The 25,405-nt window shown below is 41.1% G+C and overlaps 1 protein-coding gene across 1 annotated transcript in view; it reads right to left on the reverse strand.

Moving 5' to 3' along the window:
- Positions 1-25,405, reverse strand: part of ALKBH8 (alkB homolog 8, tRNA methyltransferase) — a 46,046-nt gene that overhangs the window by 11,851 nt on the left and 8,790 nt on the right. Inside the window, exons 6-7 of the mRNA XM_009276953.2 lie at positions 22,897-22,967; positions 3,859-3,965 (exon numbers count right to left, since the gene is read on the reverse strand). Of these exons, the coding sequence (XP_009275228.1) occupies positions 3,859-3,965; positions 22,897-22,967 (178 nt within the window). The remainder of the gene's footprint in view (positions 1-3,858; positions 3,966-22,896; positions 22,968-25,405) is intronic.

Genomic DNA, 25,405 nt, shown 5'->3' on the forward strand with positions numbered 1-25,405 from the left:
GATGCAAAGAAGTAGCACTTGGGAGATTTGCTAAAATGCCTAAAGGGAGAAACTCTGCTGCAGATCTTCTTTCTTGACCAAAATCTGTCAATCAAGCAAACTGGGAGCAGAGCTTAAGCTACTTCTGGATTTGGCACTGATATTAATGGAAAAAAAAAAATTTTTGCAAGGACAAAATTCATAAAATGAAAGTGATTTGCAACTTTTTTGGAGCGACAAAAGTTTCAAATAATGTTATGAAGAGACTTGCATTATGAAAAAGTACTAAAATCAAGACTTTTTAATAGCTCTACAAATGGATCTCTCTTAAAGTTGAGAAGAGGAAAATGAGGAAGTAAAATGTGAGACACAACACGAGAGAAGAGAAACAGCTGCACCCACATGTGGTTTCCCATCACTTGCACATGGGAAAAAGTAGATACTCTTGGAACAAAATGAAACCCTTCAGGGAAATAGCTTAGCACTTCAAAGCTGTTAGTGTCACACTGAAACACTTGCTGAACTTAGTCATCAAGGAGATTAATGCAGAAATTTCCTCAAGAAAAAAAAATAATAATCTCTAAGGAATTGGCCTCTCAGTGAAGCCCCTTCAGAGCTGCTGACTTCAAAGTACTTGACTCCCAGCAGGACAAGCTCTCAGTATAAAACTGACTTCCATATTGGTTAGCTGAGTTTAACCCCTCACAGGTTGAGCCAAAAGGAGGGGAAAAAAAGTGTCTTACATCTTTTAATAAAGCAGAGCATTCAGTCTTATCTCAAATTTCCATTGGAACTTTTTTGCAGGTCACAGGAAACTGTTGACCAGTGCCTGCACTTAACCAAGGAGAACGATCCGAATGCTGAGAAGGCAGCCTGCAGCCTGATCAGCATTCCCGTACTTTGCTGTATGCCATCTTTCCTACCACAGGGAAGCTGATCTCTAATTGAGTCACAGGGAAAAAGAGCGCAGGTCTTTTCTGTCTGGAAATCAGGAAGTGGCACATTGGTGCTCCATCTAGATGTTGCAAAAAGGAGACATGGAGCAGCCCCGAGAATGGAAATCTCCCAAAGGCAGCCATGGAAATGATGGGCTCTAATAAAGAACTGTCTTGTTCATGGCAGATAATGAAGCTATGATGAAATAATCAGCTGAAGATGCCCAAGACTCCATGGACAGGAGAACTTCAAATCCTGAGTTTGCAGATTTTCTATTTTATTTTCTTTTGTACCTGCAGCAATAAGCTAAGCATAGCAGCTAATATTTTCAGAAATGTCTTCTTTTTCAGGGTTCTAGTTTCAACCTACATAATTTGCTTTTGCCTATACTACAAGCAAGAACTCTAGACAAAGGCTGGGCTAAAAACAGGCTTCCCAATATCAAAAATAAAATGCTGCACATCGTCTTGCTTGGCACAGAGTTGTTTTACTATTGCAGTGTCAGGAATGGTGTTTTGCCAGGTTACCCAATCAAAAATGAACCTCACCAGAAGAGCCGTAATTTTACTTTCACCTATGAGACAAAAAGACCACATATCTTTGGCTCTCCTTGATGACACTGTATAGTTTATTTCTTAACCATATGTTTCTCTTTCAGAGAGAACAGAACAAAAAGCCTTCTCCTGTGCACTTTGTTAACAGGGTCAAAATTAAGTCTCTCATTCCCCTGGCATCCAAATATACATATTGAAAACATTTCCAGAATAATTCCAAAATTGAACCTTTTGCTCTCTAATTTGGACTTCTGAGGAGTAGATAAAAGGCATCATAAATGATCTTAAATACATCCTGACGTTATGTATGCAAGTGAATTAACTACACTTGCTCACTGCATGATTAATCTTGTTGACTACAATCGTATGCTTCACTAGTATGACGGAAAGCTTACTCCAGTTGAGTATCTTGACCCACTGCTGCTTTTACAGAAAAAACTATTTTTAGGAAAAGTGGACGAGCACTGGGACAGCAATAACTTATACATGAGTAGGAAGATCTGGGATCTTCATTTGAAATGTAGTTTATGTCATTGGTTCTCAAAAGACAACCATCATTTGAAGTTACAAGTGAGTTAAGTAATAACCTCATTCCAGTTCTTAGTAGGCAGGTCCACTACCCCAACTTGAATGCCTGCTGGCAAGTACTGCAACTGCCCTGCGTGCAATCCTTCCCCCTCCTGGCAGTTTGGCTGCCCAGTGCCAGCTTGGAAAGAGCAGAGCTGGTGACCTTAGAGAAAGCTGTCACGAAGACAGCCAGAAGGCTCAGCAAGAGTGACCCCTCCTTGTCCTGGGAGCTGCTTTTAAACGGAGGCTGTCTTGCTGGTCCTTGCCCCAGCTACAGCCCCAGACGCATCCCCAGCTGTGTCTGTGCACGGCCACTGCCCCACTGATCCGGGCCTTGACCCACGGCCTGACGTCCCAACTTGGCCTCAGCCCAATTCCATGGAGCTGCCTGATGCCCAGGGTTGGAGGCTGCCCCGCGGCTTCCCAGGCCAGCAACGTCACTGAAATGGAACCCCCAGCCCAGACGCACCCCCAGCTGTGTCTGTGCACGGCCACTGCCCCACTGATCCGGGCCTTGACCCACGGCCTGACGTCCCAACTTGGCCTCAGCCCAATTCCATGGAGCTGCCTGATGCCCAGGGTTGGAGGCTGCCCCGCGGCTTCCCAGGCCAGCAACGTCACTGAAATGGAAACTGCACTATGTTCTCAGAGTTGTAGGTAACCTTTCCAAAAGACGTTTGACAGTATTGGACAGGACAGAATAAGCAGCTTATAATGCTGGTATCAGTGTTCAGTCTTGTATACCAAAAACCAAAGGACTTCGCTGCCCTGGGCTTCTATAATGATGCACGTCAGGAATACCAGCTTCTTTGTACAACTATTTAAGTTAATGAGGGAATATACAGGTGGTATAAGCGCTTTATAAAAATGAACAATGTAAAGATCATTGGGGAGTTCATATTCACCCTTCTTCATAATACAAATTAACCAGTAAAATTAAAAGGCAGAAAATCTTCTGCCAATAAAAGGACTGGATGTTTAATTTAGACAGAATGTTCTTAGTGTCTCCAATTGACTGCTGTAACCAGTGATGGCTTGGGTCAAACAAAGGAAGAAACATTCACCATGGGCATTTCTGTTCAATATGAGGGTTTCCACATTCTCCTGAACTGCACTACTGTCAGTCTCAGAGCTCGTCAAGGTTTTAGCCTTTTTGCCAATTTCAGCACTCCTATTGTAAGTATCTCCCAGTGGTGCATGATTTAAAAAGCACGTATTTAAACTCTACAATAAGCAAAGCCTCAAGACATATTTCAAGAAATCTGTTTTCCAGGATCCCAAACCTGCTCAGTACAATGCAGCCTTATCAGTAAAGTGTCCCTAAAGCAGCTGGGAAGAGCTCAGGAAGACTCCTCACTCCTCTTTGTCACCCTCATGCGCTCTGTGCAGGGGAAGTCATTCTCTTAAACCAGCCCTTTTCTAAAGCCTTTGGCATATGTAATCCAATGGGAAAAGCTGTGGGCTGAAAAGAGAGAAAGGAAATGGTGAAGCTAATTGCACTACAATCAGTTCTTTGCCAGCTCAGAGTCATTGAGGACTTTCACACCGCAGACATAAGTGAGAGCGATTTCCAAGCAAAACTTCACTTGTGACAGCAGCAGGAAACTGCAGCTCAGGGACTGGCAATTAGCTTCCTAAAGTCCCCAATTTTTTCAATTTAACCTGAGCAGCATCTGAGCAGAGGAGTGAATTTGTATATTAATTATAAAACTTGACTTGATTTCTTTCAGAGCAATTTTAAATTCAGAATGTCATTAACAAAGCCAACAAACAACATATATTATTCTTCTATTATCAGCAATGCAGGGACTCTTACACATACCCATGTGTCCACAGGTATCTGGATTCTCCAGCCATCACCAATAAACTGCGTCGGGGCAGCATAATTGCCACTGTATGGCCATCAGGGTGTTTAAAATCCATAACAATCTAAAAAGAAACAAAACCAGCCACCACAAATGAGCATGACTTACAGAGCTTCATATACATGCCAGGCATTCTTAAGTCCTAGCTTTGTTTGCCTCTTCAATGTGTTCATCAGAATATTGCCATGAAACAGTTACGTATTTCCTACGGATGCAAAAGCCTCTAGGTCTCTGTCCTTAAGATCTCTCCCTTTTAGCACTGTGTTCAAAAATCTGAGGCAGTCACAAATATATGTGTATATATAGATAATTAAAATACTAGAAAAAAAGTTTTTTTTCTTTTCACATTAATAGCTTTCTTTGTGAGAACAGAGTAGCACCATTTAGTTTCTATGTGTACCTGTGAGGTAGGAAAGGATTGCTACCCCTCAACTAAAGGCACCTGCATAAAAGGAAGAGAGGGCTCATTTGCTGTAACTCGGGCATCTGAAAGTTAGGTACCTGGGCTAAGGCAGTCAGCTACTGTATTTTTGTTAAGTCTATGCAGCAAGAGACAAGTATCTCCACAGAGTGATTCATCCTAGTCTAAAGTGTAGAGCTAAGTGATGGGGAATGACCCTGTGCCCTCTGGAAATGCCTATCCATTCACAGCAGATTGAGCTGAGACAATTAACTCAGAGTAGATACATAACATTTAGATACCCAGTACTAGGTGAGAGAAATAATTTCCAAACTGCCCACGTTCTTGGAGGTTTGAAGCACAACAAGCACATGCAGTCTCCCAAGATCCTGACTAACATGCCAACTACCAGACCATCCTTTTATCATTTGCCACCTGGCTTCTAGCCATGGCAATATATTGAGGTAATGCTTTCAGCTTTATTCCAACTTCACAGCCCAGATGGCAGTGCTACATTTTGCTTCTGCTTGGACTAGGAACATTATCCTTTTACATTTCCCAAATGAGAGAAACTCCTGCTGTGGAAAATACGGAGCAGGTCATTTAAGCAAGCCAAACGAGTTACAGAAGACTTATGAAAAAAGAAAAGAGGTCAAAAACTATTCAAGTCAGCGGTTCCAACTACACTGGAGAATTAGCACCGTGAAAGTGCTGCCACCTGATTTGTAACCTACTAAGTGCGCAATTTAAAAGCAGACTTGCTACAGTATGCCAGATTGAAACAAATTAAGCCCTTCTGCTTCTGCATACAGATGCGTTTAACAAAGAAAACAGTGGTGCAATGATCAGTCATTCAGCACAAAAAAACCAGCAAGACAGAGACTGAACAAACAAGACTTTTAAACACGACAAATTACCACTTACAAGATTTACTATTTAATGTTGTGCACACTGGAGCAAATACAATGGCATTTACATTTTTAGGAAAAAAATTATTTATGCTGTAGTACCTCCCGCATAGAGTGACAGAGCTTCTCCTGTTGAGCTATCTAAATTTAAGGCAAGAAATGACAGGGGTGATAAACAGTGGGGCTGACAGTGGAAGAGAGATCTGAGAGAACAGGAATAAAGCCTACCTGTAAGCTCTGATTAATGATTATGAAACACTTCAGTAGCTACACAAATAGATGAATGGCAGCCACTTGCTAATATACTCCTTCCCTTGCACTTAGCAATTTCTTCTAGGTATCCTCAAAGAAGCATGGAGTGAAGAAGGAGAAAACACAGTGGCTTCACAGATCTGATGGGGAGGCTGTCCTATAGAGCACAACTAGGTGCAAGCCTCTGTAAAATACGTATCTATCTGGCAAGGCAAAGAAACCAGAGGAGGATGACTAATCAGGACCAGCAAGTAAGGAAAGGAAAAGCATGAAAAGAAAAGAAGTGGTGAGTGAAGTGGTTGGATGAAATGGGTGAGATGATATCTCAGTCTGTCCTTTGCCTCTCTGGCTCACTGCTGTTGGGGGACAGGTGTGAGGGGACAAGATAGAGACTGGGTTCTTCAGAAGTACGGCAGAATAAACTGAACATGAGACTGTCCAGATTCCTTCCTGGAGGCTCAGTTAACCCCCTGTCCCTCTTTCTGTGTCAGTAGTAGCTACAAAGCCCTGTTCTTGCAGATGTTCAAGAAACAGCACTTTCTCCAAGAGTCAATGATTGCCAGCTTTATGGGGTCTCCTACACTTCCAGTTCCAATCTCCCTCCAGGCCCTGGAAGAGGACCTCGTTCCCTTTCACCTCTCTGCACACCAGACTGGGGGACTCTATATGAAGCAGTGGGAAACAGTTCCTCCAGCTCCCTGCCTTCTCCGCTGCTTTACCTCATGCATCTCCAGTTCCTTTTCCGCCACCAACTGCATGACCCCCCAGAGTCTCTTAGCAGAAGATGGTCCTCAAACCCTGTCCTGTTAACAACTGTGCATCCAAAATAGCAGAGGTTCAGAACACTCTATAAATAGATAGCATGTTGGGAATGAGAGGCCACAAAACTATCCCTGGTAGCTGGATTTTCAGGCAGAAGTGGCAGGAAAATAGCGGACAGTAAAAGAGGAGAGCATGTCCTCCTGGCTGAATTTCAGCTATGCCAAGCCAACAAGAAATATGTGAAACAAATTTCTGATGGTGCAGAATCTGAGGCTGAAAAGCAGATTACCTATTGTACGTAACATCTGGCAAGCCTAGTCCTCACCAGCACAGGATCCCAGCTCTGTCCCTGCTCCCTACTTTTCCATGGAGGAAAAGCTTCTGTATTATCATCTCACACTGTGTGGCTGCTCCCCTTCTAAATGAATTTCATCGTTATGACAAGCAGTGATGATTTGGGGAGGAAAATATAAATAAAGGATTATTTTACTTGCAAATGGGCAATGACATTAAGTAATTAGCAGTAATTGGAGGAGTCAAAAAATCAAAATCCAAAACTGACTTCTGCTTATGAAGCAGAGATCCTCAGTTAGAATATATTAAAGTTTTGCACTTTTTCTATTAACAACAAATTTGACATTGCAATTCAGACAGAGAATCAAATTTAAGGAACCCGCTGTGAACATCTGAAGAAAATCAGTGCAATTCCTATGCTTCATCCCTTTATCTAGAATAACTGCACCTGAACGCTTAAAAAAACCTAAGCAACAGTAAAGAACATTTAACCCAGAAGGGTTTTTGAAGAAAACTGTTCTTATCTCTGAAAAGCCTGTTACTAACTGAAATAGATAACATTCCCACACTCCTATATGTGTCTTTATCCTGGCAGAACGTTATACATTGTCACTGTCACACACACACAAAAGATTAACGCTTTTGGTCCTCTTTTTAATTTACTAAGGACTCACAATCAATAAAGCAACTCTGCCACTGCTTAATCAATCTGCTTCATGACAGCTCTGCTTCACAGCAGCTATTTCCAATTACTATTTTCATTTTTACCTATTTTCTTTTTTCTCTTAGGTGGCAGAGTCAATAAAGATCAAATTTCCAGCTAGCCCATGGTGCATCATCCAGGGATTCAAAAATAAAAATAGTGGATGCTTTGATCTTATACAACTTCTACCTTCTTTCTTTGTACTATGGAAAAAGTGTGTCTCTATATATACAGCAAAAAACTTGAAAGAAACAAACAGCTAATAATACCTACTTGTGGATTTAAATATCTTGTCATGATGCCAGGTTATTTAAGAGAGAGAGCTCATGACAGTTCATGCACATGAAGCAGTAAACAGCTTTCAAGGATGGCTAAACATCAAAGCAAAGTGACACCCACATCATGAACATTGTTCCTGTGGCATAAAATACAGCAAAACGCAAAAACCAGAAAAGAATCCAGCTTAAAAGAAAAAGGGAAGAAAGTATGTTTTTTAACTCCTCAGGGAATGAGAAGTCTGCACCGCCTTCCAGTGCAGTGGTACTGCACTTCATGAAAGAGCAGGAGGATGGAGGTGAATGACTGGTCTATCAAATAAGTAAGGATCCAAAGACAAAACAGAAATAATGCAAGGGGGCTGTAAGGACAACATTGATAAGGATTTCACGCTACAGCATGGAACAACAACATTGTTTTTCTAAGCTTGCCACTGAGGCAATTTGTATTTGATGTTAATAGACTACCTTAGACAAAACATACTCTAAAGCTAAAAAAAGTACAATGTGGAATGCTTCTCAAGTCTCTGACGTTATTTACTGAATTTTCAGAGAGCAAAAACACGTTATCAGCCTACATAACAGTTTCCCACATGTAAAACAGATGAAAAAGAATGTCTACTTCAAAGACAGCTGAGAGGTTTAAAGCCCACACATGGAGCTTGAACAACACAGTGGGGTTCTATGCAGAGACAAGAGCCTGCTGGCTTACACAGGACTGAGGCAATCAATCAGTAATACACAGTGCCTTTCACTGCAAAAACCATGCTAAATTCCAAAATCTGGAATTCAGAAAAATGCTGAATTTTAAGGGGAAAGAGAATGGGATTATCTTCTCCAATAATCCACGTCATAGGAAATTTATCTTACGGAACCTATGCTGATATTTACATCCTAGATGGCCTCTAGCCATACTTCAGAAAATGAGTGCAACATTGACAATCATGATGAAGAAATATTTCAGTATTGCCTACCTCAAAAAAATCTTTCAAACACATGCACAGGCCTCCCCCATATCAGATTTACACCAAAGCACACCATCTCTTGCTAAGCCTGCTTATCTACTTAGGCATCTATGGTGATGCTAGTCAGACGCTTAATATACTTAATACGTTTTCTTTCTTCAAAAATTGTATTCAATTTTCCATCCATGCAATGCATTACTGTCTTCCTGAATTTTCTGTGTCGTTTTAAGTATCTATATATTTCTTCCTCTTAACTGAAGTCTAGCATATGAATGTTTAAAAACTATTTCAATATATGGACAGTACTTCATTCTTTTCTCTCTGAGATCTCACCTTGTTATGATTTTCTTGATAACCCCAAGGAGGAGAGTGTATCCACTGAACAGCATACCAGTATCTCTCCTAGCTATTACATATGCCATTGACTCCACGATACAAATTCTCTTGTTGTCTGTACTCTGTTTACAAGATTCAGGTAGTGCACAAGAAGAGGAAAACTACTGCAATTTCCAAGCTAACTCCTGTTGGATGGAGGAGCTTCCAATCCTCCGCAGGCCTTGTCACAGCTAGCTGGAATATACACCACTCTCCTTTTGTACCCGGGGATGCATCTCTCGAGGTTCACCAACTCCAAGTTATTAGAAGTGTTTCAACCAGTACAACACCAACCAGGAGAGCTGAGATACGCCATTAACTCCTCTACTGCGCCTCATCACGGATCATCGCCACTGAATAACTGCAGTTATTTAGCCATTCTGGGTACACCTACGTTTCTGAACAAAAGATGATACAAGATGTTAATAAACACCTACAAATTTCAAAATAGCCTTCATAACTAATCCCCCAAAGCTCTAATCCCACAGTGTGCACTGTTATGTGCACACCACCTCCTCAGAGGCCATGTGGGCCACCAGCATTCACCCCTCCTGTGAGATGTGGGTGGTCCCCATGCACGCACCAGTGACAAAGGCCCCCCAGGCTCACATACAGGCACCCCACAGGTGTGTGCCTCCACTGTGGCACCCTGTGCTGTCACCCCACTAGCTGGATGCTGACTCCTTGTGGTGTCCAACGGGGCAGCCACCTACAAATCAAAATAGCCTTCATAACTAATCCCCCAAAGCTCTAATCCCACAGTGTGCACTGTTATGTGCACACCACCTCCTCAGAGGCCATGTGGGCCACCAGCATTCACCCCTCCTGTGAGATGTGGGTGGTCCCCATGCACGCACCAGTGACAAAGGCCCCCCAGGCTCACATACAGGCACCCCACAGGTGTGTGCCTCCACTGTGGCACCCTGTGCTGTCACCCCACTAGCTGGATGCTGACTCCTTGTGGTGTCCAACGGGGCAGCTGTTCTGCCCAGCCTCAGCAGAGGTTGCAAGGCTGGTGGTACTTCTGGCAGCATCACACCAACTTTTGACTGCTGCTGTTCCCACTCCAAGGTCTTTCCCTGCTACTACAAATTTTTATGCTTCACTCATGTCTTCTCAGGCTGACTCTTCTTTGTTTCAAAAGCCTTTTTGTAAATCCAGGGTTACTGTTTAATCTTGCTGATTGAACAGCCAGACTAAAAGAACACCACAACAAACCTAATCCATTAAAAGACTACCCATCAAATATGCCAGTTCCTACTAACTCTAAAAGTATCAGGTTTCTTTTGTATGTCAGGAATTACCTGTGGCCTTTGCACCTTCCCAGATCATTACCTGTGTTAAAACTCAATGTTGAATATTAGACTCTTACATAAAAGACTTTCAATCCCTACAGTAAAAGGCAAAAGTTGCATTATCACTGCTTCCCTCTCTCTGTCACCACAGGTATAAATTTCTCCTTTCTGGAAAATGCTACCTAAACCCAGCATATGACCTTGATGCCTTTTTGTGAATCCAGAGACAAGCAAGTTCTCAACAACATCCAATTTATTCAATTTCGCTAACATTCCATTTTCATCCTTTAATAAATAGCCTCCCTAGCTCTTAGCTTAAACTCTTTTAGGACACAGAAAGCAAGAGGCTAACGCTGTTAGTCTTCATTTAATTTATTTTATTGACTTAGCCTTCTCTGCAATATTTTCCATTCTTTCAGTCATATGTCTTCCCTCACATCTGAATGCTACTACACTGACATACAGGGAATTGCATCCACCTACACCAGGGCAGCATGTGCCCCAAATGTATGAAATCACTCATTTTCCTTTCCAAAGGAAAGGAAATTTCCAAGATTTTGTATCACTTGCTCTCTAATGGAGTACAGTTCAATGGAAGAGCACAAGAGGACTCTTATATATCCTGATCCTAGTAGTCTCCAGAGGGCTCAACCTATTCAAGATACAATGCCCAGACATCACAAGAAAGCAGTTCCGCATCCTCAAATACATCTCCTCAGACTTGCACTTAATGTATTACTCTATGTTCGGAAAGCAAATAATCCTTATTTACATGTTTAACGCTGTACCAAATGTCTACTGAGAAACCACTGTACAAGTCCTTACAACACAGATGCAGCTGTTCTGTAATGAGTACAACTTCATATGCAAGCATGATGACATTTACAGGAGTCTGCTGTATCTGTGTACGTGGTGCTGTGGCATATCTATAATTCTTTCACACATTAAAAACTTGCAAGTTCTCAAGAGATTTTCAATATCTAAGTAGAAAAGAAAACACTTCAGGGTTCAAAAGGAGCACATCACCTTTTTAAATCACTGATCATTTACAAATATCTGTGGAAACACACTATTATCAGCAATTTCCATGTTACCGAGGTTGCAAATACATGTGGCAGGACTCTCTTCACCCATAATTTTATTCCCATGCCACCCTACCTGTACATTTATCATCCTGTCATCGACCCTTATAGCCTTTAATTGCAAGTTTTCTACAACAGAAGCGGTGTAAGGGACTGTGAATAGGGCCTCCATGTAACATAAATAATAATCGATACAGGACAAACCAGGCCTTGGCCAAACGTGGAATAAGAAACACCTACGGTAATGAGAGTCATTTCCAGGAAAGAGGACCTGAAATACTTACATTCAGGGTGGTACACTCATACCACGTACTAGTGTGCCACCGCTGTTGTATAATAGTCCAAGTCCTTACAGGTTTGGGGTACTTCAAGGCATAGGTAAAACAGGCTGCATGTTCACCATCCTGTAAAACTGTTTTCCCTCACTCTCCACAAACATCGGGGTTGTTCATCAGACCTTACTCTCCTCTGCAGGTCTCAGCTTTTTGCTTGTAATGCTGTAATACAGGAATCCAAGCTAACTATAAGTCATAGGGTGGGAATAGTCATTCAGTTCAAGATTAAGACATCTACATTTGGCATAGATTTTTAAAAATCCTATTAGAGAACTGAAACCTGTGAAACCAGACACTAGATGTCTAGTTTAGTGTAAGTTGAATCACCCCCTAGGCTGGACGGACTCAATCCCCATTGATTACAGAGGAGCTCAGGCATGCAGTGCACACGTACACACCTACACACCTACTTGTAAACACTAAAATGTAAGTGTCTTAATCCTGGACTAAATACCACCGACAACAAGTTATTAAATAAGGCACCCAAATATGGATTCAGCAGATGTCTCAACTCTGTTTAAAACAGTCCTGCCTTAATTAAAGCCTCTTTCTGCACTATTATCACTATAATCTTGCCCCCTACATACTAGGAAGGTAGTATACAAATAGTCCAGTGTTGAATATCTGTAATTCAAAAGGATGAAATGAGTTTACTCAGCCTGAGTTTGAAACAAAGGTCAACTAGCCCTTCTCACAACTCCATCTAACAACTGTCCCAGAGACCATTACAATAACAGAGAATTGCCAGAATACAAGACATGCAAACTGTGCCTTCCCAAACTAATTCTTGCATCATACCTCACAAGAGCTGACAAGACACAGTTTTTAATCTATTGCTATAGAAACTACCATATGGTCTGTTTCTTAGTCCTCTACATCTTCACTGTAAAAGGGAAGTCTACTGAGGAACAAAGATCTGGGCATAAATTTACAGAAATGGCTTAAAGACATAAAGAAAAGTCATTCCTTAGCAGTCAAAAGCATATAACTAAAAAAAACCAAACCCCCGAAAGCCATCTTCTTGGTTAATGATATCTCCTAGGGCCATAAAGAATAATTCAAAACACAGCATGACACAGAAAGACTTCTTTAAAATCATTTGAAGAAAACTGTTTTATCAATTCACACAATTGCTATGTTTCACCCCATGGAAGTACCACACATATGAAATATACATATTATTTTAAAGCAGGTAAAACAATCAAAAAGGAAAAACACATTTTCTTGTTTGGATAGGCAGTATTCCAACACTGCTGATTTTCAGCACAAGCAATGTCATCTCTTTCTTCTCTCATTCCCTTCATCTGCTTCATTAGCCGAATGAGCGTCTTCACGTAATACAGCCAAAGTTATACAAAAGGGCTCTTACCAGGGCCTTAGCATCTGGCCCTGAACCTACAATGGTTTGCATGAATGCGCGCTGCAGAGACATGTATGCAGTAACAGAGGAGGAGGAACAAGAACACCTCAAGAGGAACTGTGAAGTGTCCAGTTTTCCCTGCTTTCAGCTGCACCATCAACCTTGGTTCCTTCCAACCATTATTCTGCTGCCCCAGCAAACAGACCAGAGCTTCACCTGCATTGCCCTGCGCTGCACCAAGAGGCTGCCTGCCTACTTTCTTCTCCGGTAAGAGCACACACCTCTCCCTTCCTTGATTCAGAATCTTTCTGTCAAGCGTATCAGCATCACAGGTTTGACAGCTCTGGCTCCAGCACATTTTTAATTGCTCTAAATTGCCAGTTCCTCAACAAAAATTTCCAGAGTCAACTCTACTGAAACAGAACATTGCAGTATGCAAAATGCTCAGATTTGTAAAGATAGTATAAATGCAAACAGACTTCAAACCCTGTTTGCTACATTTACTGGTGTTATAAAAGTCCAGTTCAAAGCCAAGAGAGACAATACACCACAGTAGGAGCTTAACTTGTTAAGGTTGTTTCTTTGCTTATAGACTACTTGTGATTATTATTATTGACTGACTACTTGTCATTTCTACATGAAATCTGCCACAGTCTTAAAATAGGCTCCTATGACAAGAGATGATATCACTGGCTAATGAAATTAGATTTCTTTATTGAATTCCAGAACTGAAGTACAGCTGAAATGCAACAGCTAAAGATAATGACTTTTTAATGCCCCAGAGTTCAGCCTGTTCGCTGTTAATTTGTGGCAGACACCAAGATTCCATTTCATACATCAAGTACTGATCTTCTAAAAATAACATGGGGAATAGAAATAACTTCCACCGATAAACCTCTCAGAGAAATTAAAAATTCTTTAGGAAAAAAAAAAATTAGTAACTACTCAAACAACAATACAGAGGTTTCTATTAAAAAAAAAAAATTGAACTATATTTCAAGAATGAAAATCCAAAAACTGACTCCAAAATAATTTCAGCTTGTAAAAATATTAATTGAAATGTAAATGTAAAATTAAATCAAATCTATTAGTTTTCTTCTATTACAATGATTACATTTTTCACAGGAAAAAATAGCAACTTCATATTTAAACAGTTAATTCATCCCACCACCACTGAAAAGTAGTTCATGTATCACAGTGAAGGGTACATGGGGGGAGTGAAGTGGAACAAGAGAAAAAAGAGTTTAAAAACAGCAATATCGTGCATCATAATTTTTTTTTTTTTCAAGATTTTTATCTATCTACATACTTCCTACCACATGAAAACCAACTGGAAATCTCTAGCAATAGCAAGACACTTTTTAGACAGTACATTTGTTTCCACTGAAAAATTCAGTATCTGATTTGTGTGTCACAGTAAAGCCATAACAGCCAGATGTCTGAGAATTGGAAATGAAATGATGCTGCCTCAGCATACAAAATAAGCACACTACAGAAACAGCAAATAGCCTGCAGACAACAGGTTCTGTTAAAACAGAATCAAGTTGGTAAAGGAATTATGCAGAAGTTTTCCTTCATTATTTAGCAGCTATGACCACAGTCAGAAAATTGTATGTCCTACTGCAGACTTCAAACATTTTAGAAAGTGTTTCACTCACAGCAGGATTTTGGTGTGATTGTGAGAAAACTAACTGGAACTGTATGACATTTTTCATAGCATCTCTATGTATTTTTCCATGTGATATTAAGTGGATTTCCTTTTCAAATTCCTCCTAATTGCAATTTCTTTCGTCTCTCTTTCCACATTCACCTCGGATGCACTGCTGGTACAACTGCCCAGAGGAGTTCAGGAAACAACAAGGACATTCTTCCCACATCCCTTTCTCAACACCAACGACTCAAAGAAAACACAGGATGCTAAAATGAGCAACCAACTGACTGGGAAGAAAGCAAAGTGGTAGGAACCAGGAGGAGCTGCAGCTCTGTCTTCCCCCTCAGCAGCCAAAATAATGGACCATATGCAAGAAACATAAAACTGCTACACAGAATGGAATAAGGCAACTTCCCACTCCAGCAGACACAGGAGAAATATCTCAGCACGTCACAGCATACTCTGCAGATCAGAGATCCCACAGCAATCAAACTACAGGCTGCCCTTCCTTCCGCAGCACTGAAGTAGGATTCTAGCCAATTTAGGACTTATTAGGCCTTGCATAGTGGGGAGCAGCTTTACGGAAAGGCATGGCAGATGACAAGTTTCTTTCTTCTGTGGAGAGGAAGGCAGGCTGGTACGAATCCAACAAGAGGGAGACAGGAGACAAAGCTTTGCAGAGCTATTTGCCCAGTGTTGGCCCACCAGTAGTAAATATCAGACCTCGGAGACTCACCATAGGGACAACTGATACAAAGAGACACCTGGAAACGGTAATGTCTCACCAAGATCAAAGGCGGGGGGGGGGGAGAAGAGTATTTTTACATACAAAACTTGAAAATACAGGCTCTGTCATAGCTCAGCTTTGATTTTGTTCCTCCCAAATAGCTGAGGAGGTAGCAGAGAAGGTAAGATCTCCATGCTGCTGTCTTGTTTCTCAACAAATTACTGCCACACAGCTTCTAGAGAAATAACACGAGTGTCATTGTTCTGGGGGCAATTCTGTCCAAATGCTCTTCTTGCAGCATCTCAGTGCAAAGCAAGATTGGTTAGCAGATTCCTACAGCACCTGAGAAGCAAATGCTTGTCTGCATTACTTATTACTAGGTATTGCAGGACAGGTTCCCTCTGAACAATTTACATGAAAGCTGGGCTTTCAAGATCCTTACAAAGGTTAAAATAACTGATCAGGTGGAAACATCAGCAGGACACATTGATATCTGCAAACAGAATCCTGTATGCAAACAGGGAAGAGACATCCAGCACAGAAATAAAAACTCAGAACAGTATGTTTACTGAATATTCACCTTTCCCAAAAAAGACAGTAAGATTATTATAAAAATTCCCACGGAGGGCTGCAGGCTTTGTTGCTTATCTCAGAGGGCACAATTCTACATTCAATTACATCAACGTAACGGTCTCCCTTGATTTTGATGGGTCTTGTATCTGACCCAAGCTTAATGACAGTACATTATGGTATGACACGGACAGAAAGACACACACAGGACATATTTATACAGAGTAAATGCAAACAAGAGAGACAGATTTACGAAGCCTGATGCATTTAACTTATGGTGCTCAGGACACCTTTCACATGGAGAAGCTCTTCAGTAGTTTTCAAAAATGAAATACCACTTTAAATGGAACAAACCAACTAAATTTGGCATACAATTATAAATACAGTCCCTTTGGGTTTCCAGCTAAATGATACAGAAGCCACTGCAAATCACTATTCTTCAAGAAATGATAAAATCCATGACTGTAAAAAGGGTACAGCTCAAGAAACCTGTCTTACAGATCTGAAAAGCACACTATCGAGCTTCAGGAATCCCACCAGACAAAACATCCCTTGAACAAACTTCTGAACTCAGCATTGGTTGCAGTGATTAAAATTAATGTCTTCCATTTGGGTCAAGAGACATTTTGGTTCTGCCAATCCAATCTCTTTTTAAATATTGATTGCTATTACTACTATTTCACCTACTACAATCATGCTGCTAGCATGGACAGAGGAAAAACTTTGGTATAGTCACTACCAAAGTAATCCTTAATTAGGTAAGATGCTTTCTGCCTTCCCTTAAAAGAAAAATAAAGCAATGTAAATGTAAACAGTAAATTAAACTGAATCAGCAACTAACCAAGGTAAGCAAAACAAGAGTGGGACCACAAAGTTAACACAACAATATCCAGTGCCTGCCTACCTCGTTAGAGCTCATACAAGACATGAAACAGGTGCTAACTGTCAAAGGCCGGGTACAGTCTAGACTTTCTAAAGGCTTCTGAGAAAATCTCTCAAGCAGCTATTACAGAAACAGCTGCTGCTATAGCAGCTACAGGTTTCTGGTTGTTAACCAAGAGAGATTAGAAATAGATCAACAGGTAAGAAGCAAACGTGCAGGAAAAAATGGTCAATTACCAGCCTGAGAGATGAGTAATAGCAGCGTACCTCATTCTATCAGTTCGAGGATGACCATCGGTCACACATATTTCAAAAGATCTGGTGGAGTTTTTCTTTGTAACATTGCTCTGCTTTCAAGCGTTAAGAGAGTCACAGCTTTTCTTTATAGATCAAAGCACTTAATATCTGCAGGCTAAGACATGACGAATATGTGTTCAGATGAACAGAAGTTAGGCAGAGGTCAAGGCTGATGCACACACGGCCCCACTGTTTAACCTTGAGCCACAAATCTGACTCAAACCCCTAAAGCTTCCTTTTCGCCAATGTTAGGTCAGGGGGCCTAGCCAGAGCATCACAGCAGTTCTCTGTTTATACCAGCCTTCATGCCAGGCCAAGGCACAGGGACAGGAAGCAGAGTAAGGCACTCAAGGAGGAAAAGCAGAAGCTAAGGAGAAGAGAATTACAAGCCTGGGGCTTCCACATCAGGGCTCAATATTAGGAAAATGAGACAGAACAACATAAATCGTAGTATGGTGCCAACACAACACACCCTTCAGGAAAACCTTGACTGCACTTCACCCTCTGCATGGGGCAGTGGGTGTCCCACAGCAGTCTTGGACAGAACGGGGAGAGCTGACGAGGAGGGACTGCAGGGTGTCGCTAGCTGTTTATTGGGGGTAAGAACTGCAGCCAGGAAGGGAAAATTCTTTTATGGGTTGGATACTCTCATAGCACTACTTAGCTCATTATAGAAATGCTACCTCTATTTCTAAAATTCTAATGATCAAGGCTTACATGACAGCATGTAAAATGGCAAATTAGGAAAAGTGGAAAAACAGAAATCTCAATATTGATCAAACTCTTGCTGCAAACGTGCAAAAGGAAATTTGACACAGGCTTTAACTAGGATTTTTTGAGACAGCTGCAAACTTGGCCAGGCTCCTGAGATGAAATACTGTAAAATTACGTGTCTTTAGAGACACCAAACGGAGGCACTGAAAATAACACCTAACTCAAATAAAACCAGAAAATTCTCAACAGAGAGGACTGTTCCCTGTTTTGCAGTACTTTGTTCAAATTCATGGACACAGGACATATGGTTTGCCGTTAAGCTTAATGGCATTCTGAACTAAAGTTACCCCATTGCCTTTCTTCTCCTACTATAACAACTTCTGAACTAAAGAAAGTTGTATTCAATAACACAACATTGAAACTGTTATTCATTAATATTTTCAGTGTATCAGCTCCTATAAAGAAAGGGTGAATGTGGTGATTTATAAAATGCCCTTACAAGCCCACGGGACATTCTGGAAGTCTCACTTTATTCTGCACTTTCCCAGGAGACACCAAAGAAACGGTCCAAAAGCAGAGAAGTGACTAGCCCGAGACCCTCACTTTTCCTGGAGTATTATGGGACAAGACACATCATGTCTCACTGCTTTGCCCTCTAACTATTTAGTGGTTTTTATAAGCTAGGCAAATCAAGTTTAATCTGTCTTCTAAACTCCCCAAAACACAATGTATTGCACCAACCACAACAAAATTGAGCCACTTGGTTTCTCTTGACAAAGCTGTTCCATGTGACTGAGATAGGAAAGAGAATATCACACCTACATTTCCACCTCATTTCATATGAGCTTAAGAACTTGGACTGCTGTAGGTTATCTGATGCAAGATAAATGCAGCGTTGTGAAGAATCATGCCCTTATTTTCTTCTCAAGATTGTTTTATTCATATTTAAAATGAACATATATGCCACGTCAATAACCATTCCTTTTTCAACATAAATCAAGTTTGCAGAAACAAATTAGACTTACAAGAATTCCTCTAACAAAACAGTACAAAGTGCTTTGTTACTGGATAAACTCATTCACCACTGAGGAAAAGACTGATTCTCAATAATGTGATTTAGGCTGCAAGGTATCACTGAAGATGGCAGTGGCACAAAAGTGTAGTTGGAGACATGTCACTAGTGGTGTACCCTAGGGGTTGATACTGGGGCTAACGCTGTTTAACATCTTCATTAATGACCTGGACGAAGGGGCAGAGTGCACCCTCAGCAAGTTTACAGACAATACAAAAGCAGGAGGAGTGGCTGATACACCAGATGGTCGTGCCATCATTCACAGGGACCTGGACAGGCTGGAGAACTGGTGCCAACAGGAACCTCATGAAGTTCAACAAAGGGAAGTGCAAAGTCCTGCACCTGGTCAGGAATAACCCCATGCATCACTACATGCTGGGGGCTGATCAGCTAGAAAGCATCTTTGCCAAAAAGGACCTTGGAGTCCTGGTGGACAAGAACTTGAACATGAGCCACCGATTTACTCTTGCAGAAAGAAAGGCCAACAGCTTTCTGGGTTACATCAGGAAGAGCACTGCCAGTAGGTCAACAGAGGTGATCCTTCCTCTCTACTCAGCACTGGTGAGGATGCATCTAGAGTACCATGTCCAGTACTGGGACTGGACTTCCCACTACCAGAAAGACATGGACTTAGTGGAGCAAGTCCAGCACAGGGCCATGAAGAGGATTAAGGAGTATCTTTACACGAGGAGCTGCTGAGAGAGCTGGGACTGATCAGCTTGGATAACAGAAGGCTCAGGCTCAGATAAGATGGCTCTCACCAACATGTATAAATACTTGATGGGAGGGAATGAAGAAGAGGGAGCCAGACTTCCTAGTAGTGTCCACCAACAGGACAAGAGACAATGGGTACAATTTAAAACCCATGTGATTCTAACAGAACACAAGAAAATAGGGGGTTTTTACTGCAAGGGAGGTCAAACACTGGAACAGGTTGCCCAGAGAGGTTCTGGAGTCTCCATCTGCAGAGATATTGGAAACACACCTGGACACAGTCTTGGACAACCTGCTTTAACTAACCCTGCTTGAGCAGGGGCCTTGGACTAGATGACCTCAAGAAGTACCTTCCAACCTAAACAATTCTGTGGTTCTGTGAAGATGATGTAAGAAGTCTGAGAACCTATGCTGATAGCTAAGGCGCTAGGCTAGGAAGGCACTTGTGTTTAGTCCCCTGCTCTGCCAGACTTCTTTTTCATAAACCAAAGCATTTATTTTAGTTACTAGTTACGACAATCTGCCTAACTCAGATCCTGGAAGGACAAGCATACAAACAATCTAAAGAAAAGCTCTTTCCATGACTTAGTATAAGAATAAACTGTATGAGGCATTCTGCTTTCTTTTCTTCCTATGAATTGTCTGGTTAGCCAACTTCTGAAATAGGATACAGAACCAGTTGGGATGCAAGGTTATTTCTTTATGGCACTTTTTATTTAAATGTGTGCATTTACTGTTGAGGAGAATAAAGAAAGGACAAAACATATGACCGTTTATGTATGTTTTCCATTACATTGCAGCCTAATTTATTCAGGTGAAAAAAAAAAGTCACACTACAGAGAGAAGAATAGAGAGAAACAAAGACAGATACCAGAGTTTGCTGCTGTATATGCAACCGCAATTGTTTATTATCAGTGTGTAAATTTTGTACATGGTAAGCTTTAATAGGAATAGAGTATGGGACTTCACTCTACAATAGCTAACTCACATATTACTGCAACTGATATTTACATTTTAAAATCAGATGAAGAGCTAAGTGCACGAAAACACATTAAAGAAATCATAAAAAGTTGTAAAAGTACCAGAAAGAAAAGCCATTACATAATGCAGCATTTCATGGGCCACTGGCTTGTTTTACTACATGTGTGCTTTGATTGTCTACACCTGAAAAGTGCATTAATGGCCCATCAGGAAAAGGCACTGAAACTTGGGAGCTAACAGACTGCACCCAATGCCTATGCCTGAAATATCTAGAAATGGCCCAAGTCTGGCTGTTTCCCTGATTAAAATGTACACATTCCAATTTTTAACAACATCATAATGCTCCAAGCAGTCCACTTCCCGGAAAGATTTGTATTTCTCAAGTGATTAAAATCACTCTGTCTTTGGACGTCTCTGAGACCATCACAAAGGTGTGCTGTAATATAATCATCCAGAAATGCACTGCCTATGGTGCCTCATCAATGAAGTAACAGAGCATCTGTGCCAGAATCAGCCTTTTAGTTGAAATGGAAAGTGTAAGAAAGCCTGGGGCTGCAGGCAGAACATGTGAAATTACAGCACCAATATAGTATTTATAAAATAAAGTGACTTTTTTACTATTTACAAGATCAACATAGGAACAGCTGTAAGTTGGGGTCATCTACTGTTGCTGTGCTGCTCTGAATGCTCACCATGTATTAGAAAAATTAAACTTAGGATGGATAAACTGCACAGAAGATCAATCAGAGCCCTTCTAGAGAAACTGCAGGAAAGAGATGAATGTTCCCATGTGCTACCTAGCATGGAGGTGTTGGCACTGTTAAGACAACATTGCAGTTGAACAGAATAGAACACACTATCTCTGAGACAAGGTTAAGTGCAGAAGCCACATGAGGAAGTAGCCCCTAGAATGGGAGATTCCAAAACAAAAGTAGTAAGAACTCTACTGTCACTGTGCATACCACCTTCACAAGTAATCCCAGATGTTCCTACTTGAGTGGATGCTTTTGTGAGTGGTGGACAAATACATCCTTGGCCATGCTGAGAGGACTAGCAACACTGACAACCCCTTTTCAAGCAACCAAAACCACAGATGTGCCACTGCCACACATGTTAATGAAAAAGCTATCCTTCCTTAGACTCACCCCTAGCCCCAGGAGCTCCACCATCCACTACACAACTTGCAAGAAGAGGAAGTTGATGCCAGAGCCCAAACTAAAGATTAAAAAAAGTCAGTGCTCAGAATATCCAGCCATGTTCCTTCCTCTCTCTGCCTAAAGAGTAAGACATACCAAGAGCAATAATCAAAGTTGTTGTTTGGTAACAGGAGAATGCTATTGGTAATACAGGTACAACTCTATAAGCACACACATCTGTGTCATCTACATACCACTGTCAGAAAAAACAAGTAGCAGATTACATCATTCTCATACAGCATTCATAACTTTTCAATGGAAAGATTCAAAAGTCAAACCTTTATTACCCACTGCGATAACCTGTTCTTAGCCTTGTTAACCTTCTAGTTATCCAGTACCATGGGAATACACAGCAATACACATAACGCCCCTGTCAGAAAAAGCCCAAGACAGCATTGGAAGCAGGCCTTGCAGACGTGCAGAATACAGTCTCAAGAAACGCATAGGAAGATGGGAAGGCCAAGAAGCCAAGGCTTGCTGCAGTAGTGCTTAAGGCAGAGAAAGTAACGCTAAATTTGTAAAACATGGATGGGCACAGATGTAGCATAAAAGTAAAGACACTAATTAGAGCACTGAGACTAGATGATATGGACTGTTTTCAGCCCTACTCTTGATATGTTACATGACTTGGTGCTAGTCCACTGTTCTTCCATTTCCCTCCCCACTCTTTGTCTACATCATCTGCGTATGTTGGAAGCTAATGAGATCAGAGTCTACCTCTGCCTGCACCACGAGTAGCTCAGTACGGTTCAGACCCTGACTGGACCTTCTACAGGTAATACACCTACATTAGCCTACTGTCAATGTGCTGAATATAAAAATAATGGGAGGCTTATACAGACCAGAGGGAACAGGGGATAACACAGGAAAAAATGGAAGTAGAAACATAAGCAGGAGTGATACTCTTTCTAAGATGAATACAAAATGAAGGAAGGTCTATGGAGAACTGGATGCTAGGATTTAAAAATAGGGTATCACTGATATCACTGGCAAATCTTCCAGTGACATCGTCTCATTGCAGTTACTTATTTAATTAGCATATCACATTACCTTACATGCTTGATATTAAACTCAGAATAGTGTGAACAGACACCATGGAAAAATCAAATTAACTTGTACTAAACAATATAAAAGTGAAAGTTGTCAGTAAAGCATCATCAAAACACATACAAACATTAAGTTTACCTCAGCTCCTAAACTGAGAGAGATTATTTCATCCTCAAAAGCGGAATGTGTATCAATATGAGGAGGAATTCCTGCATAAGAAAAAAAACAAACAAGCCAGTATAATAATAATAGAGTGGTATCTCTGTTAGCAAGCTCTGTTTCTGTGGATGTCCATATAGAAAACTGGGATGTACAGCTGAACAAACAAAACTTATCATAAAGGAGGGAGTTACCTTCCAAAAGAATTCAGGACAATTGTCCAATTTACATGCCCAGATTAGATGCACACAGTTAACACAAGTGTCCGGTATAACTAGCGGAAATATTTAGAAGACAGTTCAGAGCACCCAAAGGCCTCACTCACCCTCTGAAGACTCCAAATGCTCTTCTTGCTGCAGAGAGCACCTGAAATCACTATGCTCTCCCCTGTCGTGGTTTAACCTCAGCAAGATCTCACCGCATGGTAGGGAACTGTAGCCAGCGGAGGAGCAAGGCCAGCAAACAGCTCGAGAGAACTGTAACTATGCCTTCCTTTGACACCATAGCAGGCCCAGACAGATAGGGTAACTCTTATGTGATCCAAACCAAAACAGTTATATTTGCTTATTAAAAGCTCTACCCACATTCATTTTGGACACTATCAAATTTCTGAGCTGAAAACGTTTTTTCCTAATAATGTCAGTCAGCACCATAAAGTATCCTTATTATATGCCAGATTTTACCTCCAGATGTAAATATTCTGAATTCCAATAGTTTCAATGAAAGCAATACAAGCGTTTTATGAGGCCAATATTTAATGATAGAAAATCAGCGAGTCTTGAAAACCCAAGGACACATATCTGTGTTTGCTCATAACCTTGCCTCGGTATAAAGCACTGAAACTCTGCCTTCAGATGTGCACTGAAGTCAGTGCAATTCAGTATGCAACAGGAGAACATCGACTGCTCTCTTCAGCATCACCCAGACAATTCAATCAAGACCACACTAACCTACCTACCTGCTGTTCATAATCCATATATGCAGCACATAGTAAGAGACAGTCACCTAAGCATTCAAAAGTGGATGGTAACTTTCAAGCATAATCTACAACTTTAAACATTATTAGGACCCTGAATGAAAAAAGTGCCCTCAAAAAGGAATTCATTTAATGTGTCTTAAGTGTGGCCACTACAGCTTAGATACCCAAAGTCATCAGTCATTACACTTTTTAAAATCTCAAGTCTAATTTCCAGTGACAACCTGGCTTGGAACACAGATACTAAAGGTATTAATGTGACTGCACTCTGTGCTCATTCATATCCTAGCGATTTGCACTTAAGAAAGGGTATTTTGCCTTGGGCATTTTTTTTTTTTTTAAAACTGCTTCTATTCTTGATAGAAATCTACAATTCTAACTAATCTCCTCTAATGTCCCAGCCAGAAGTACATGACTGTATCAACTTAACAGATTGCCAGATACATAAATAAATAGGCTCAGCTTTTCAGACCCCTGTTTGGCAAACACTGTGTTAGCTGTCAGACATTAATTCTGAAAGAAAAGCTGTTGTCCCTTCTTCCTAAGGACAAATGAGATATCCACTCTAGAAAGGAAGCCAGATACTTAGCCTTGATGATTGACCTTCGCAAAAAGCACAGCATGTGATTTATTTCCTGGAGGTGTGATTAGAAGCAAATTTCTCTTTAGAGTCTCCAGTTTGGGCAAGATTATAGAAATAGAATAATTTCTTATTCCTCAGATAAGGGAACACTGATTGCATCATTCTTAAGAGTCCATATATCACGTATACTAACATTATATCATGTACTAAGAGCAAGAGCCGTTTCCTAGAGACTGCATGCACAGTACAGGGAGCAAGAAGAATTTGGAGTGAAAAAAATGCACTTGAGTACAAAACCAAATATGACTATTTATTCCTGCATCTTTTTATGTTTAGTTTCCATGTTATGGCCTTGGACTCAAACACCATCAATTTCCTTCACAGTAGTATCAAGAAATGTACTTCCAAACACAAGCTCCCAGGTTCAGAAACCAGTACGAAGACTTTAGTTTTGATTCAAAGCATTCCTGGTCACAAAGGAAATACACAAAGCAGGTGCTTAAATCCTGTCCCTACACCATGTCACATTTAGAATCATAGAATCATTGAGGTTGGAAAAGACCTCTAAGATCATCGAGTCCAACCGTCGACCCAACTCCACCATGCCCACTAAACCATGTCCCTAAGTGCCTCATCTACACATCTTTTAAATACCTCTAGGGATGGGGACTCCACCACTTCCCTGGGCAGCCTGTTCCAATGCTTGACAACCCTTTCAGTAAAGAAATTTTTCCTCATGTCCAATCTAAACCTCCCCTGGCGCAACTTGAGGCCATTTCCTCTCGTCCTATCGCTTGTTACTTGGGAGAAGAGACCAACACCCACCTCGCTACAACCTCCTTTCAGGTAGCTGTAGAGAGCGATGAGGTCTCCCCTCAGCCTCCTTTTCTCCAGGCTAAACAACCCCAGTCCCCTCAGCCGCTCCTCAG

This window comes from Aptenodytes forsteri, unplaced genomic scaffold, assembly GCF_000699145.1.
Source record: "Aptenodytes forsteri isolate BGI_AS27 unplaced genomic scaffold, ASM69914v1 Scaffold354, whole genome shotgun sequence".
In the NCBI taxonomy this organism is placed as follows: Eukaryota; Metazoa; Chordata; class Aves; order Sphenisciformes; family Spheniscidae; genus Aptenodytes; species Aptenodytes forsteri.